At 41.2% G+C, this 18,960-nt stretch overlaps 2 protein-coding genes across 2 annotated transcripts; both read right to left on the minus strand.

Moving 5' to 3' along the window:
- Window positions 1–1,430: 1,430 nt before the first annotated feature.
- LOC143010638 (uncharacterized) lies at window positions 1,431–4,613 on the minus strand. The gene is made up of 5 exons (XM_076163049.1): window positions 4,479–4,613; window positions 3,411–3,743; window positions 2,941–3,000; window positions 2,503–2,697; window positions 1,431–2,417 (listed from the first exon to the last, which is right to left on the minus strand). The coding sequence occupies exons 1-5, from the start codon at window positions 4,528–4,530 to the stop codon at window positions 2,281–2,283; spliced, it is 777 nt and encodes a 258-aa protein (XP_076019164.1). The 5' UTR covers window positions 4,531–4,613; the 3' UTR covers window positions 1,431–2,280.
- A 10,123-nt stretch (window positions 4,614–14,736) lies between these two features.
- Window positions 14,737–18,661, minus strand: LOC143010639 (uncharacterized). Its single transcript, XM_076163050.1, has 5 exons — window positions 17,565–18,661; window positions 16,467–16,799; window positions 15,997–16,056; window positions 15,559–15,753; window positions 14,737–15,473 (listed from the first exon to the last, which is right to left on the minus strand). The coding sequence occupies exons 1-5, from the start codon at window positions 17,614–17,616 to the stop codon at window positions 15,337–15,339; spliced, it is 777 nt and encodes a 258-aa protein (XP_076019165.1). The 5' UTR covers window positions 17,617–18,661; the 3' UTR covers window positions 14,737–15,336.
- Between the last annotated feature and the right edge of the window lie 299 nt (window positions 18,662–18,960).

Here is an 18,960-nt window from a genome sequence, read left to right on the forward strand (position 1 = left end):
TACAGCAAATTACCACATCTAAAGTGCTCCAATTCCTGTAGTTTTAATTCTGTAAGTACACTTATTTGTTTTACTTCTGTTGAATTCTCTGTTTATTGATTTTACATACAGAACTTCTCCTCAACTTTCTCTCCTCCAGTTATATTGTTGTTATATATTTAATACTGCTATAGATTAATCGGACCCGCTTATATGGAAACTGCAATGTATTGTCGAAGATGCAAACCAACCCTTTCACAGGAGACCCGTTTCTTTCGTGGTCTTCCTGTGAGCCAGCTAGTCTGATCTTACTCTCCTAGTGAGCCGCAGAGTGCTCATAAAGTTTTTCTAAAAAAAATCTCTTATATAGTCGTTCAGTACCCCCGAGCTAATTGGTTACCGGCAAATAAGAAATATTTTCAGCATTCCAAAGTCTCATCTATGGAATGTTTGACAACCTTGTCAAAATCATTCAAGATCATATGAATGAGCAGTTTCAACATTTTAGCCATCACTTGACTACTAGAGTCTTCGGGTAAAAGACGACTGGGACTTCCCAGCATTTTGTTGTGCAATCTCTTCTCTTCTCTTTCACACACACACACACGCTCAGCCTCGATTCTCCCTCTTCTCTTATCAGATTCTTTGTTGTGAGTTTTAACTCTACTGAACTTACCAACCAGTCGACGGACCTCCAGGCAGCCCCCTCACACAGAATACTATACTAGTTAAAAAAGCTAATCTGCTCACCTCTTTATGGCCATGTCTGTGTGGGGAGACGCACCCGAGTTCCATCCCCCGGTGTGTTACACTGTGTTATTGGAGAGTGGCACCAAATGTAACTGTTTGGCGATCTTCTTGCCACACATAATCTGAACCATCTCCTTTCGCTAAAGGTAAACACAGCTGTTCGCCGGTAGTGTGCGGCTTACCAGCTTTGGCGATGCGATGGCTGGCCCGATAAGAAGCCTCCTGTGCTTTTACCACAGGTGTACCATGGAGCTGAATTGCGCTTTTTGACTGCCTCAGTTCATCATGTTTCCTTACAAAAAACTCCACTGGTTTGTCTTTCAGCAATGTGTGTTTTGTTGAAAGATGCCGCTTAAGTGCGATGGCTTCATGGAGTCATTGCTGAGAACATCGCCACATAACACACATTGAGGTTTTGGCTCGTCCTCTGTCCCGCTCCAGCTGGATCTAAAAATGCTCCAACTTTCAAAAAAGCAAGTCAAATCAATCATCTTTGTATGATGGTATGACCTTCTCTCCTTCATCATCCGGTACTTCAAATGTAAGAAACAAAAGCCCTGAGTCTGCTGTCTGTGCTGATGCTGTGTATTATGTAAGAACTGTAAACCCGCTGTAAATGTAAACAAATGGTTGGTTATCATAATTCTCATGCGCTGACAATATTTTCCTGCTTAAATTGAATAAGTTTCAGTCAGGCCGCTGTTGATTTGCTTTTTCCATTTGCAAATATTAAACAAATAACAAAACTTAAATTTCCTTGCAAATCACAAAAGAGCATTTGAGTGTTTACTGTCAGTAACTATGGGGATTGTGGGTAATGAAAGTAGGTGATGGGTATTTCTCAGAAACGGAAATAAAGACAGGACGAAGCGCCACGACCCACAAAAACATGTCCATCAGAAGAAGAACATCATGTTTTACAGAAGAGATATGAGATTTTTGGTTTTGGTTTTATTAATAGGGAATAAGCAGTTATTCAGGCATCAGATTCAGGCGTTTGCTTGTTTAACATAATCGTAGCACTCAATTCTGTGATTCTGGGAATCATGTGACTAGGGGGCGGGGCTTCAGGTTTATTGGCTCTAATCCAGGTCAACCCATCATGACCATCAAAGGAGGAAGTCTCTTTAGTGTGCTGGAGCCTGAATATGGAACTGTACGCTCTGTGTTAAACAGACAACCAGCCGGTGTCAGTAGATCATTGTTGTTATTTTTATCCGTGCCCAGTTTATAATATTTGTGTACCAACTGGAAACTGTTCCAACAGATCAGCTCAGTTTAATAACCTGTACACACACATTTACAGATGATACCCTTTCTTTTTCTCAGCATTTTTGTCAACATTTTTCGAAAAAATTAAGAGACACACAAGATGCCTCGTGTTGAGGCAGCACCACAGGCTGTTAGGGAGTGTGTAGTGTAAAAAGAACAGATGAGATTCACATTATTCACTGACAATTCATATTGGAAACACTTACATTCACCTTTTCAACATTTACATGTGTTTTGCTTAAAGCTGCCAACGGAATCCCTCAGCTTGTGTTGGAGGTTCTATCTGGCCCTAGTCTTAAGTTGTGGCTTTAAGGGACTACTTTTCCTGTTTTTCAGACTCTGTGAAGCAGGACCTCCCATGGCCACCGCTTCTGGTTGTGGCGGCAGACTCACTGTTTCAGCCTCCGGATGAGTTCCTGAGAGGGAAACACTGGTCAGCAGATTCCAGCAGATGATACTGTCATACTGTATAAATGAAATACATAATATAAACTCACAAACCTGTTTCACTCCCTCTGCACTTGGGCTTTTTCCACTTTCTGTAAATGGCAACAGCACCAACAACAGCAACAGCAAAAGCACCAACAGCAAAAGCACCAACAGCACCAACAACAACAGCAACAGCAATAACAACACCAAAGCCAACACCAGCACCAACTACAGCACCAGCACTCTTGGTGGGCTCAATGTTGTCCGCTGAAAGATTTGAGGAAGATATTTTGCTTCATTCTCATGTTATCAGCTTTGTTTCCAATAAAACACACATCATTCATCCTTACATCCATCTATGTTCATCAAAGTAGCTTAATCAATATCCATGATGTCATGCAGATCCTGTTCCTTAGCATTACAGGATAATATCATCAGATAATTATCTTGTGGCCGAGCTCACAGTTTGCGTTACAAAACAGATGGTTCTCTTCAGAAGAACTTACTTACTGGGATTTCCCGGCGGTGTTATATTCTTGTTGTTCTGTTCCTTCTTCTCACTTTTCTCCTCTGTGAAAAAAATAAAAAATTGTCTTACCATTAAGAAAAGAATTAGGTGAATGTTGATCCACAACCTGGCATGATTGAGGACAGAAGACAGGGCGTGTAATAGCGCCACTAACATCCTTCTGTCAGAATGCTGCTGGGGGAAAACACAACACACCCTCACACTGCACGTCCAACATCCGATAAGGCTGATATTCAGCCCGACACTAAAACATGTCGCTAACGACCTAATTGGGTTAAAATCATAGTGTCTGTCCAGGTGACGACAATCTAATAAAGTCAATGTACTGAGGTTGTGGGTATTCAAGTCTGTAACTTTAATGTTTAGCATATCGGTTGGATTAAAGAGCAAAACAATACTGCCCAAAATGTGGACCTTGTGACTGTTTGATCCATATTTCTGTTGTACTTACCAACCAGGAGTGTTATGTTGGCTCTAAATGACTTTCCACCGCGTTCAACATGACATGTGTAATTTCCTTCATCGGTCTTGTTGACTGATTGGAGTGTGACTGAGATGTTTCCAGACTTCTTGTTTCCTGAAAATGTTACTCTCTTGCTGAATTGCTTTGCCTGGTCCATGGTATTTTCCTTTTTATTCCGATAGACCCAAACAGTCTGATCATTGAAACTCCACTCCACCATATCCTGCTCTAGATCGGTTGGAGGCTCCAGGTGGCACAGAAGAACAGCGTTCTCACCAACAGCTGCTCTAATTGGCTGATCTGGAACAATCAGCGTTATATCTGTGGAAACAGTTTCAGCTCTTCAAATCTCCACATTTTATTAAATTGTGTGTGTGTGTGTGTGTGTGTGTGTGTGAGAGAGAGAAATAAACACAATATTAATTACTGGACTAATACCAATAATAGTAACTATAATATATTACAGTACAAACATATGCAATGTCATCATAATATAATATAATAATATAACGCACTTATTGGAAGTCGATTTGGATAAAAACGTCCGCTAAATGACCGTAATGTAATGTAATGTAATATAATGAAACTACAACCACTTTGAGTAAAGAATTTGACATTTTGTGAATGGAAATGATTCCGTTTTAAAATGGAGGCTCCCTGAACTCAGACAGGAATAACCAGTTTAGGATAACCAGACACTGTACGTAAAGAATTAACAAACGCTGCCTTTAATAATAAATAGTAATCAATCTGCACACTGCAGGGAAACAGAATTATTAAATCTGGAATTTGATCACATTGAATTAGTGTTAAAAGTTGGTCGGTGGCAGAAGAGCCATAAACTTCCATTTTGTATTTGGAGGAAAAACACACAGCGTTCTGATTTTCTCCTTACACACTGTCAAAATTGTGTGTATGTGTTTGTCAGAGGTGAACATAAAAGTCAGGGGTAAATGTTTATAGGAGTAAGGACGGAATTCACGACGTGTCGGGGAATCAGGAAAAGTGACGCAGATCAAAGTGAGTAAGTGTTTATTAAAGTGTTACAATTCTTACCTTGTGTCTGTGCCGGAGAGAAAAGACAAACGGTCAGCAACATTCTGTCCATGTTCAATGCGACACTACCAGTACCACTAATACTACAATACCACAGAGTTCCAGGGACATGGAAGCCAAATTAGTTCCGCTTTTACTTTTTATCAGAGTAGTTTGCTTGTAATACCAAACTTGTAATACCTGTTTTAGCTTGTGATACCGTAGATATACTTGGGATACCAATTTTAGCCACGAGAAGGCATGAGTGAACGGTTTTTGGGGGCAGACGCGAGGCTTCACCCAGCTTAGACTTCATCAGAAATATTATTCCTGAAAAATTCTTTGAATAAGAGCTTGAAGAATTATTTTTCTAACCCTAACCTGTAAAATTCACCATTGCGTGGCACTGAATATAATCATTAATAAAACCACCTCAGAAAATATTTGGCTCTCCAAGTACCATCACTATGGCCGATGTTACAATACAGTAGCGTAGGCCGAGCCTCTTCAGCTGCTATACAAGGTGCACACAGGAAGCACATTTATTCCTCATTAGGATATTATTTATTTTGATCATTGGTACTAGAACTCTCTCAAAATAACACAAACAGCAGAACATTAATAAAAAAGTGCATTTCACTCAAAAACACAAACAACTGTACTTCAAACACACACAGCCTTTGGGCAACTATTTATAACTCTTATAGGCCTAATGAGAAGGGTGTGCCTGCCTCTGTTCACACAGTCCTTTGATGTCTGGGTCAATGGAGGTAAGTTTCAGTCTCAGGTTGGGCTCAGCATCCATCCTGCTTCTGTATTTTGTTTTTATGACAGCAAGTGAAGAGAAGCCTTTCTCGCACAGATATGTGGTCACAAAAGGAAGCAGAAAGCGAACGGCCTTGTCTGAAAGTGCAGGGTACTCACTGTGTTGCTTGATCCAAAAGTCCAACAGTGGCTGCTTCCTGAAAGCAGTCTTCAATGTTTCATCACAAGACAAGTCTATTAAACTTTCCTGCTCACCTACAGTGAAGTCCTTTGTTATTTCAGAGGTTCCGATGTTGAACGGATTTCTCATCCCGTTGTTCCCTTCTGCCATCACTGGGAAATATTCCCGGAACTGATGTCTGAGTGAGACAAGGTGTGCAACAATGTTGTCCCTGACTCCATCTTCAAGGGCCAGGTCATTGTCAGACAAAAAGCTCTCCAAAGCAGGGAAAGCTGAAACATCACCTGCCTTGACCTTGATTTCAAACAACTCCATCTTTTTAAGCAGTGAGTTAATTTTGTCCTGCACATCAAACACATTGATGGAGAGTCCCTGTAGCCCCAAATTCAGTTTGTTTAAACGAGAGAAAATGTCTGACAAGTACGCAAGTTGATTGAGCCACACACTAAAACAGGCGAGAATGCATCGGCCGGGACTTAATAAAGTTCACAGTTTTAACAGCCGTCTCCAGCACAGACTTCAACTCGTCAGGCGTCTTCTTCACCGCCAATGCCTCACGATGAATGTTGCAGTGAGTCCATCTCATCTCTGGCGCCACCTCAGGAATTCGAGCTGCTACTCCGCTGTGGGGACCTGTCATCGCCCTGGCGCCGTCTGTGCAGGCTCCAACACACTTTTTCCAATCAAGCCCATTTTCTTGCACAAAGGCGCCCAGGAGCTTGAATATGTGCTCTGCTGTAGTTCTGGTCTGCAGTGGTTCACAGAACAGAAAGTCCTCCTGAGCTGCACCATCGTGCTCACACCTAACATATACAAGTAAATTGGCCAAACCGGCAACATCGGTGGTCTCGTCCAGTTGGATGGAATAAAAGCTCCTATTTTAAATGTGTCCAATTAGCGTCTTCTTTACGTCATCCGCCATCGCTCCTATTCTCCGCGACACTGTGTCATTGGAGAGTGGCACCAAATTTAACTGTTTGCTGATCTTCTTGCCACACATAATCTGAACCATCTCCTTTCGCTAAAGGTAAACACAGCTGTTCGCCGACATTGTGCAGCTGACCAGCTTTGGCGATGCGAAGGCTGGCCCGATAAGAAGCCTCCTGTGCTTTTACCACAGGTGTACCATTTCACGGTTACGATTTTTTTTTTATCGCCGCGTACCTTATAGTATAATTCTATATATCAATTTGCGGAGACAGTTGAGGCTGCGTATCTTCATTTAATCATTCACACATGAGTGCTATCTTACACGTCATAGTGAATATAGGCACTAGCCCTTCATAGAGCCAACATCAGTTTATATCAAGGAGTTACAGGGGGGGGCCTTTCCATTGTTCTATTGTTGGCCCTGGCTACCTTAGTAACCATGTCGCGGTGACCTGGCAAGACACAATGACGCTTCCTCGCTGATGATGGATGAACGATTCTGGTAAAACACTCAAGGTTAAAAACAACTTGTGTACTTCCTTTCTGATATTGAACAGTTACATAATATTAAATGATTGCCAAGAACACACGGTTAACTTGCATACTATTGTCCTGAATATAGTACATTTTCTTCCACATAATCCCCCCTTTGGCGATTACAATATCGCCAACATGATGATATACATATTTTAGCTGGAACCAAACAACCAGTGACGGGCAAAAACTAGCATCAATATGCTAGAAAAATTCCCTCATGACCCCCTTGCCTCTCAACTTAATCATGGGCGATCACGCTTTTGCGCTGGTAGTGGTTCCATAACAATACATACATAAAAATAGGTTACATACATAAAAATAGGTTATAAATAGAATGTAAGCCTAGCAGATCCTGTCAAGTCAGCATCTGCCTGCGGTGCACAGTTGTGTGTAGATCAACATTATAAACCAACAATGTAGAACTGAAATTTGAAATGCTTAACTGTGATTCTGAGTAAATGAATTACCTATTTAACTGAAAATAAGATCAAAATGAGATTTGCATAAACTTACACAATCAAGACTTCTTCCTATAGGAATATTGTAGTTCCTACATTTACCAATACAGATGCAAACACCATGAGTAACAAATGCATGTTAATATGCTGATACAGAGTATACATATATCAACCCGATACTGATACAGGAAGTGCAAAGTTCATATATGTTGATATAGATGTCCTCATGCGTAGCAATGCTAGATGTTGACTTCAGCTCTATGGGCATTGGTGTAGTGGTTTGGATGGTACCATGTAGTTCTTCCCTCCACCTGGACAGCAGTTGGCATTGCCCTGTGTACGGCCCTTCGCGTCATTTTCTTTGGTAGACCTTAATGTAGACCTGGTCTCCTGGCGCCCCCGGGCTCTCTGCTGCTGAACTAGAATCAGGAACCCTGCTTTTTTTCCTGTAAATAGATGACTTCATGTATGGCAGTTACCTGCTCAAGCGGAGGTCCCTTATAGGGTCCTCTCAAATGCGGTGTTGGCCTGGGTCGACCCGTCAGCATCTCATGCAGGGTTAAATGTGTGCTTCTGTTAGTTTGCATGCGATAACTCATTAGTGCAAGTGGTAAAGCATCATTCCAATTGTGCTTTGTGCTGCTTTGCCTTTTAGAGTCCCTTTAACTCTTTTGACCGTCCCTTGAGACTGATGATGATATACACTTACCAACCTTTGTCTGCTTCTTAACTGTTGTAAGATTCCTCGAGCTACGTTCTACACAAATGCTGATCCATTATCTGAACTTATTTCTGAATGTATACCAAAACGTGGAATTACTTCTTTTATCAAGAACTTAACAACAGTTTCTGACCCTAGGTCTTTTGATGCTATTTCTTCAACCCAACGACTAAAGCGATCAATTATTACTACCATGTACCGTAATTTTCGGACTATAAGCCGCGCCTTTTTCCCCATTTTTCGACCCTGAGGCTTGTATAACGGTGCAGCTAATCTATGGATTTTTACAGCTAACGGCCACTAGGGGAATTCCTAAATCTATGGATTTTACAGGTTACAGTCCTCCGGAAGGCGGCCGTGTACTGCACCTTAGCCTAAAAAATGAAGACGAGGATTAATGACTTTTCTGGTAGGCTGATAACCGTATATTTTAAGCAGCCGTGTTACTGCAACTTTAGGCTTACGCGCTTACTGTCGTGTTACAGGCACTTTATTTTGCACTTTTAAATAAACATTTAATTTAGCCATTGATATTGCCTCGTCAAGCGCTGTAAGCTTTGTTTTTTGTTATGGCACTACTGTAGGCTATAATGTAGATCAGTGGTTTTCAATCTTTTTCATGCCAAGGACCACTGCTGTAGATCACTGCCGGTACGTGCGCTGGGAGTGCACCGTTTAAGTTTGAAAGTTGAAAAGTTTGTGTGTCTGAAACGCTATGTGACTATTGCACTAAATGGTAACACTTGAAAACGTTATGCAAATATGCAACTTGTTTGTTGAAATGTTAATAAATGGGAGCTTCCTCAAACAGCCGCCTCTTTCCCGACAATCCCCTCTGTGCACGAACCCTTACATATGGTAATTAAACATTAAAAAACCGGCGGTTTATAGTCCAGTGCGGCTTATATATGTACACATCATTCAATTTAGCTTCTGCGGCTTATAGTCAGCTGCGTCTTATAGTCCGAAAATTACGGTAATGCTTTCCATGCACTGATTTTCTCATGTCAACATAGTCTATGACTAGATGTTTGAATGGTCCTTCTGGCACTGGAATATGGCTAATATTCCTTTTCTTGCATTATTTTGGGCACAAATTTCCCATTGTCCTAGCACATCATCCACCATTGTCTGCAAAAATGGCGACCAATATCCCTGTTGTTTAATTTTTCTCACCACTTCCCCCCTTGCACAGTGTATCTACACTGTGCAAATCAGAAATCAACATGGTTAGCAATGCCACAGCTGCAACTATCAATCTAATAAGAAAATAAACAAAATAATAAACTTTCATTATGCATCAACCCCACCATCGTACAGAGCATGTAACACATGTACGCCCACACAGGCACTCTGGAGCTTTTAACCTTCAGATGCGTAAACAACTCAATAATACAAATAGTAAAAATAAAACAGTAAACTAGCAGCGCCCTAAAAGGACCTCTCAAGTCTTTTGATTCCAAATTAAGATTTACCCGCAAAGTCATGTATGTTATAGATTCAGGAACATTGTATCACTCTGAAAATGAAAGGATTGGGGTCAATATTTATGGCTGCTCCCTGTTTTCCTATTATTATGTATTAGATTAAATCTAAAATGTTCCCACTTCTGTAGAATTTAAGTAATCTGTTCATTTATATCCCCCAGCTTATAAACATTTGTTCCTTTTGATGGTACGCTCATTTGAAGATTGATTCCAGAATTGTCAATGTACAGACCTTGTGGTGAACACCAGCTTTTTACTTTTAATTTACATAATCCATCTCTCCCTAACAAATTTACATGAATTTTAGAACAGTTTGTCTTCCGTTAGTCTTCGTTGGGGTGGCTGATCACCAGAACCCCGTTCGGTCCAGTTGGGAGCTGGCCACGGGTTTGATGGGCAACTTTGGCGATTGTGTCCAGGCTGCCCGCATCCCCAGCAGAGTTTTGGAGGTCCTTGTCTTGGAGGTGGTCCCCCCTTGCCTCCTCTGCGGTGAGAGGAGGTGGTCTCCTCATCTTTGGAGCCTGTTGTTGTATTCGTTGCTATTGGGAATAGACATTGATGATGGGAGGGGGTTGGACAGGAGATGGAGCAGAGGGTTGAGTGACAGGTGTCTTTTCACCTGACTGATTGTTCAGAACTGGGGCTTGAAACTTTTTCTTATATTTGTTAGTCAGTTCACTTAGTTGTAGCTGAGCAACTTTCCTTGGAATGTCTTTCTATTGGCGCCCTCATTCTCTCCTCGTCCTTTCTGTATTTTTCTATGGCATGTACCACATGGTCACAGAATTCTCTGTGCGACTTTGATGTCAGCCCCACAACGTCATCCGATCTGCTTTTTACTGGGCTTGGCATGGCCTCTATCACTGATGTTCTGAACAGTGTGGTTAGTAGAGGGCTTCTCTCAGCTTACTCCTTAGTTTCCTGCCTCCATCTTTTCAGTTGAGGACTGATGTAGGCAGCTGGATTCTCTGTATCAGTAAGAAGCTCACCCTTCAGTGCCTCGGGGTCAATCTTGACCGGATATTCTTTCCTCAGGGCCCCCAATAAGCCAGCTCGATATGGATTGAATTCAGTTCCATCGGCTATTGGATCAACCATCCAGTGTGCGCCACTCATGCGCAAGACATTTTCCATCGTTGGCACCCCCATGGTTCAGGCCAACAGTGCCTTAATGTCGCCAAGAGCCAATATTTTGCCCACTGTCTCTTCCTCGAATGGTTTTATCCATTTGCTGGCCCCCTCATGGACGTTAGGAAGTCGAGCAATCAGCCCCTCAAGGTCAAGTGTTTGCCAAGGGATATACTGTCCCTGTGCCCCCTTTATCAATATTGGATACTGCCCAGGGTCATGTCTGTCTGGAGGCCTTATTGCAGGTCTGTATCTAAGGTCATAATCTTTCTCTTTTCTTTTGGCCCCCTGTTGGCTTCGTGCAGCAAATGTAAGACTTCCTGCCACAATATCTCTCTGTTCTACTTCCCGAGGTCCTTCAGTGTAACTTCCTCTAGCTTCACTTCCTACTTTGCCCTGCTCTTTCATATACTGTGTCTTCTCTTCTCCTTTAACATCTCTTCCCCCTTTTTCCAATTCTGCCTCTACTTCTATCTCTTGATACCTAGTATGTTCCAGGTTTTCTTTACCTAGTTGGTCAAACTACCAATATGCCTCTGCCTCTTTCTCTTTCAGAGCCTGGTTTCTCTCTGCAAAACAATACAAGACTTTTGGTTTGTCCTTTGTAACTTCCTTGTTCCTTTCTCTACTGTAAACTTTTGGAGTCGACTCTTTATATTGGACAGGAGATGCTCTGTAAGGAGCTAAATCAATGTCTCCTGGAATTTGAACGATACCTGCCAGATTTGGATATATCCCTGCAGTATCTGCTGACAGTAGCTGTTTCTCTGTCTGCTTCCTCTCCGTTCTCACCTTTTTAGCTCTTAAATTCTCTCAAATTTCTCTCAACCTGTTCCTGTAATTAGTGCCTTCATCTTTGAACAATATAATTATCTCTCTTTATCTCTGTCTTTTCTTGCCTTTGTCCGACGGTTTGTAGTCTTTTATTCTGAGTTGCATCGCTTCACATGCATTGACGTTAAATGTGCCTCCAGCTGGCCAGGGACCGCATAGGTTTTTCGTTCGCTTTACCCATTTTACAGATGCTTTCTCTGTGTCTTTTTTGCTCAGGGGATACTTAATTCCCAAGAGGGTTACCGCTATTCCGTCCATTTCTGCTGTACGTATCAGCAATTTGAATATTGTCTTTTGATGTTTTTATACCTGGATAGGCTCAATTGCGTAGTTTTAGAACGGCAATAATTACAATTTGATCTTGTTCACTAAGTTAAGCAGCATATATGTTTCAAGCACAAGTTATCGTTATACGTCCTAAGTCACCTCTTCTTAAGCACTTATTCTGAATTCAGTATCTGGTAATACATTTAAATCAAACAATGCAACAATATATGCCAATACTATATTGCAGCTCTCAGTTTATGTACAGAAAGTGTGGTGTAAACCAAACAATATTAAGTGGTCGGATCTGACTCCAGAGAGTCTCAGATGGGGAGGAGGGAGGTCAGCCTCTCTCCTTTCTTCCTGTTTAGGAGGCCCGAGTGTGTGAGGTCTAGGCACGCTCACTCGGTGGTATACGCCCCTCCTATGCTTCAGTCGGGCACAGGACAGCGCTGCGTACACATCTGTCTCAACACACTGGGTGAATATAGCAATACAGCACAGAATATAGCAACAGTTTAGTTTCAGCAATTTTCAATCCAGCAACAACAGTGCTCCCGCAGCACACAACAAAACAACACTGCACCAGGTTTTTAACCGATTATATTGCCAGAAGGAACATTCAACCATCAGTTTTGACCACTACTTTATGGTACAAGTTTTTACTAGTTGTACTTCTTCTCCAATTTTCAGCTTCAAATTTCAGAGTTTATGTACTTCATATTTGCAATGGAGCCCAAACTGGACACACACACGGCTCCCTTTTGTTCTCGCAGTCACACACACAGGAAACACATCCTTCCTCACGGCACACAAGCATTCAAACTTCAAACAAATTCATTCTGTCAGCACTGACCACACTTGTGCACAAACACACACACCCACACACACTGCTATTGTCAATTTAAATATTGAAGGGACAGCAATTGTAACAATTAACAAAAGCTTGTGCGGCAATTCTAAGATTTATAAGATTTCTGTCCTTTTGAATTCACCTATCTTTCTATTGGTCCAAATTATTTGTTTACTCTTATCTATGTATCTCTGAATTTATAACTTTGGTTAGGTCTCATTGAGAATTGGGCAAGGTGTGATTGTCCTGGTGCGTCTCTTTCTCGGGATCTCGGAAGACAACACCCAAGCTCAAGTACTTTGACGGGACCTCTTATGCATTATCAGTTATCTCCTCTTATTGACCCCTAATTCTTCAACTTTAACTTTTAACATCAACTTTTCGATTTTTGAAAATGACTTTAGTGCATTTAAAAAGTCAATTTCAATTATGCAGAAATACAGCCAATTACCACATCTAAAATGCTCCAATTCCTGTAGTTTTAATTCTGTAAGTACACTTATTTGTTTTACTTCTGTTGAATTCTCTGTTTATTGATTTTACATACAGAACTTCTCCTCAACTTTCTCTCCTCCAGTTATATTGTTGTGATATATTTAATACTGCTATAGATTAATCGGACCCGCTTATATGGAACCTGCAATGTATTGTCGAAGATGCAAACCAACCTTTTCACAGACCCGTTTCTTTCGTGGTCTTCCTGTGAGCCAGCTAGTCTGATCTTACTCTCCTAGTGAGCCGCAGAGTGCTCATAAAGTTTTTCTAAAAAAAATCTCTTATATAGTCGTTCAGTACCCCCGAGCTAATTGGTTTCCGGCAAATAAGAAATATTTTCAGCATTCCAAAGTCTCATCTATGGAATGTTTGACAACCTTGTCAAAATCATTCAAGATCATATGAATGAGCAGTTTCAACATTTTAGCCATCACTTGACTACTAGAGTCTTCGGGTTAAGGACGACTGGGACTTCCCAGCATTTTGTTGTGCAATCTCTTCTCTTCTCTTTCACACACACACACACACACACGCTCAGCCTCGATTCTCCCTCTTCTCTAATCAGATTCTTTGTTGTGAGTTTTAACTCTACTGAACTTACCAACCAGTCGACGGACCTCCAGGCAGCCCCCTCACACAGAATACTATACTAGTAAAAAATCTAATCTGCTCACCTCTTTATGGCCATGTCTGTGTGGGGAGACGCACCCGAGTTCCATCCCCCGGTGTGTTACACTGTGTTATTGGAGAGTGGCACCAAATTTAACTGTTTGGCGATCTTCTTGCCACACATAATCTGAACCATCTCCTTTCGCTAAAGGTAAACACAGCTGTTCGCCGGTAGTGTGCGGCTTACCAGCTTTGGCGATGCGATGGCTGGCCCGATAAGAAGCCTCCTGTGCTTTTACCACAGGTGTACCATGGAGCTGAATTGCGCTTTTTGACTGCCTCAGTTCATCACGTTTCCTTACAAAAAACTCCACTGGTTTGTCATTCAGCAATGTGTGTTTTGTTGAAAGATGCCGCTTAAGTGCGATGGCTTCATGGAGTCATTGCTGAGAACATCGCCACATAACACACATTGAGGTTTTGGCTCGTCCTCCGTCCCGCTCCAGCTGGATCTAAAAATGCTCCAACTTTCAAAAAAGCAAGTCAAATCAATCATCTTTGTATGATGGTATGACCTTCTCTCCTTCATCATCTGGTACTTCAAATGTAAGAAACAAAAGCCCTGAATCTGCTGTCTGTGCTGATGCTGTGTGTTATGTAAGAACTGTAAACCCGCTGTAAATGTAAACAAATGGTTGGTTATCATAATTCTCATGCGCTGACAATATTTTCCTGCTTAAATTGAATAAGTTTCAGTCAGGCCGCTGTTGATTTGCTTTTTCCATTTGCAAATATTAAACAAATAACAAAACTTAAATTTCCTTGCAAATCACAAATGAGCATTTGAGTGTTTACTGTCAGTAACTATGGGGATTGTGGGTAATGAAAGTAGGTGATGGGTATTTCTCAGAAACGGAAATAAAGACAGGACGAAGCGCCACGACCCACAAAAACATGTCCATCAGAAGAAGAACATCATGTTTTACAGAAGAGATATGAGATTTCTGGTTTTGGTTTTATTAATAGGGAAAAAGCAGTTATTCAGGCATCAGATTCAGGCGTTTGCTTGTTTAACATAATCGTAGCACTCAATTCTGTGATTCTGGGAATCATGTGACTAGGGGGCGGGGCTTCAGGTTTATTGGCTCTAATCCAGGTCAACCCATCATGACCATCAAAGGAGGAAGTCTCTTTAATGTGCTGGAGCCTGAATATGGAACTGTACGCTCTGTGTTAAACAGACAACCAGCCGGTGTCAGTAGATCATTGTTGTTATTTTTATCCGTGCCCAGTTTATAATATTTGTGTACCAACTGGAAACTGTTCCAACAGATCAGCTCAGTTTTTATAACCTGTACACACACATTTACAGATGATACCCTTTCTTTTTCTCAGCATTTTTGTCAACATTTTTCGAAAAAATTAAGAGACACACAAGATGCCTCGTGTTGAGGCAGCACCACAGGCTGTTAGGGAGTGTGTAGTGTAAAAAGAACAGATGAGATTCACATTATTCACTGACAATTCATATTGGAAACACTTACATTCACCTTTTCAACATTTACATGTGTTTTGCTTAAAGCTGCCAACGGAATCCCTCAGCTTGTGTTGGAGGTTCTATCTGGCCCTAGTCTTAAGTTGTGGCTTTAAGGGACTACTTCTCCTGTTTTTCAGACTCTGTGAAGCAGGACCTCCCATGGCCAACGCTTCTGGTTGTGGCGGCAGACTCACTGTTTCAGCCTCCGTTTGAGTTCCTGAGAGGGAAACACTGGTCAGCAGATTCCAGCAGATGATACTGTCATACTGTATAAATGAAATACATAATATAAACTCACAAACCTGTTTCACTCCCTCTGCACTTGGGCTTTTTCCACTTTCTGTAAATGGCAACAGCACCAACAACAGCAACAGCAAAAGCACCAACAGCAAAAGCACCAACAGCAACAACAACAACAGCAACAGCAACAACAACACCAAAGCCAACACCAGCACCAACTACAGCACCAGCACTCTTGGTGGGCTCAATGTTGTCCGCTGAAAGATTTGAGGAAGATATTTTGCTTCATTCTCATGTTATCAGCTTTGTTTCCAATAAAACACACATCATTCATCCTTACATCCATCTATGTTCATCAAAGTAGCTTAATCAATTTCCATGATGTCATGCAGATCCTGTTCCTTAGCATTACAGGATAATATCATCAGATAATTATCTTGTGGCCGAGCTCACAGTTTGCGTTACAAAACAGATGGTTCTCTTCAGAAGAACTTACTTACTGGGATTTCCCGGCGGTGTTATATTCTTGTTGTTCTGTTCCTTCTTCTCACTTTTCTCCTCTGTGAAAAAAATAAAAAATTGTCTTACCATTAAGAAAAGAATTAGGTGAATGTTGATCCACAACCTGGCATGATTGAGGACAGAAGACAGGGCGTGTAATAGCGCCACTAACATCCTTCTGTCAGAATGCTGCTGGGGGAAAACACAACACACCCTCACACTGCACGTCCAACATCCGATAAGGCTGATATTCAGCCCGACACTAAAACATGTCGCTAACGACCTAATTGGGTTAAAATCATAGTGTCTGTCCAGGTGACGACAATCTAATAAAGTCAATGTACTGAGGTTGTGGGTATTCAAGTCTGTAACTTTAATGTTTAGCATATCGGTTGGATTAAAGAGCAAAACAATACTGCCCAAAATGTGGACCTTGTGACTGTTTGATCCATGTTTCTGTTGTACTTACCAACCAGGAGTGTTATGTTGGCTCTAAATGACTTTCCACCGCGTTCAACATGACATGTGTAATTTCCTTCATCGGTCTTGTTGACTGATTGGAGTGTGACTGAGATGTTTCCAGACTTCTTGTTTCCTGAAAATGTTACTCTCTTGCTGAATTGCTTTGCCTGGTCCATGGTATTTTCCTTTTTATTCCGATAGACCCAAACAGTCTGATCATTGAAACTCCACTCCACCATATCCTGCTCTAGATCGGTTGGAGGCTCCAGGTGGCACAGAAGAACAGCGTTCTCACCAACAGCTGCTCTAATTGGCTGATCTGGAACAATCAGCGTTATATCTGTGGAAACAGTTTCAGCTCTTGAAATCTCCACATTTTATTAAATTGTGTGTGTGTGTGTGTGTGTGTGTGTGTGTGTGTGTGTGTGTGTGTGTTTGTGTGTGTGAGAGAGAGAAATAAACACAATATTAATTACTGGACTAATACCAATAATAGTAACTATAATATATTACAGTACAAACATATGCAATGTCATCATAATATAATATAAAAATAGAACGCACTTATTGGAAGTCGCTTTGGATAAAAACGTCCGCTAAATGACCGTAATGTAATGTAATGTAATATAATGAAACTACAACCACTTTGAGTAAAGAATTTGACATTTTGTGAATGGAAATGATTCCGTTTTAAAATGGAGGCTCCCTGAACTCAGACAGGAATAACCAGTTTAGGATAACCAGACACTGTACGTAAAGAATTAACAAACGCTGCCTTTAATAATAAATAATAATCAATCTGCACACTGCAGGGAAAAAGAATTATTAAATCTGGAATTTGATCACATTGAATTAGTGTTAAAAGTTGGTCGGTGGCAGAAGAGCCATAAACTTCCATTTTCTATTTGGAGGAAAAACACACAGCGTTCTGATTTTCTCCTTACACACTGTCAAAATTGTGTGTATGTGTTTGTCAGAGGTGAACATACAAGTCAGGGGTAAATGTTTATAGGAGTAAGGACGGAATTCACGACGTGTCGGGGAATCAGGAAAAGTGACGCAGATCAAAGTGAGTAAGTGTTTATTAAAGTGTTACAATTCTTACCTTGTGTCTGTGCCAGAGAGAAAAGACAAACGGTCAGCAACATTCTATCCATGTTCAATGCGACACTACCAGTACCACTAATACTACAATACCACAGAGTTCCACATGGAAATGGAAACTGATTTGCATGGAATGCAAATCAGTTTCGCTGTTACTTTTACTAAAGTAGTTTGCTAAAACTTGTGATACCAGATTTATCCACGAGATGGCAGGAGTCAACGGTTTTTGGGGTCAGACGCTAGGCTTCAACCAGCTTAGACTTCATCAAAAGTATTATTTCTGAAGAATGTCTTTAAATAAGAGCTTAAAGAATTATTTTTCTAACCCTAACCTGTGAAATTCACCATTGCGTGGCACTGAATATAATCAGAAATTACTGCTTACAGATATCCTCATATGACATTATGATTGTTTATAAACGACAGGGGGTTCCAATAGGCATTATCAAGTAGGAATTATTTGTAATTTTCAGTTTCTTGCTTTGTTTCTGAAGCATTTCAGATCAATATAGATTAAGGTTTGATTTTTTTTTGATATGCAATTATTTATGGAGCATTTTGTTTTGGCTTCTGTCTTAAAATCAGTGGGCGGCACTTCAGGTGACCAAGTGTGTATGTATAGACTGGCAGGTACTGGTTACTGGGAGGGCTTATGGCTCCGCCAGAGCAAGAGAGGAGGCATGGGCCAGCATTAAATGGATTTTTGTTTGTTTGAAAGTTGGAAAATGACACAGAGCCATCGCACAGAGCTTGATGACTTCAGATAGAGATGACCAGACATGAAGACGGTAGAATGTCAAGGTGAGCAGGAGATACAGACGAGGACGATTGATGCATGTTGAACCAAGAATATAAAGGTTATGAACATATTCGACACGCGTGAGTAGGAAATGCTAAATAATAGCCACGACACAGCCGAATAATATAGCAGGCTACTCCCTGTGCGGTGGAGAGGTGAAAATAGAGATCTCGTGACCTGGTTTCTCTGTTCCATGTGGTCAGTCAGTGATGTTGCTGTTGGGTAGGTAACTGTCAGTGTTTTGGAAGTTTGTGGTTTTGCAAATCTAAAGGGCAGGAGGCCTCACTCGAGATGGCGGACTGGGGTGGGTGACCGTTCCTGTCCAGTTGCGTCCTCATAGAACAGCTCCCAAGAGAAAATACTCTACTTTTATTTAGACTAAATGTTACTTGATTGAAGCACCTGCAGGAAAGAGGAAGGTATCACTGGCAAATTGAGTTTGGCTGAGAAATGTTTTTGTAAATAAAAAATATGTTGTCATGTTTTAGGAAAGTTTTCTCCATGATGAGTAAATTTCACATGTACCTGATGTATGTTATTGTGTGTGTTGGTTGGGTCATCACTGGTTTGTGTGATTTCCGGTATGAAATGAGGATGT

The sequence above is a fragment of the Genypterus blacodes genome, unplaced genomic scaffold (assembly GCF_046128005.1).
Source record: "Genypterus blacodes isolate CSIRO-AG114 ecotype Tasmania unplaced genomic scaffold, CSIRO-AGI_Gbla_v1 ptg000129l_1, whole genome shotgun sequence".
Classification (NCBI taxonomy): Eukaryota; Metazoa; Chordata; class Actinopteri; order Ophidiiformes; family Ophidiidae; genus Genypterus; species Genypterus blacodes.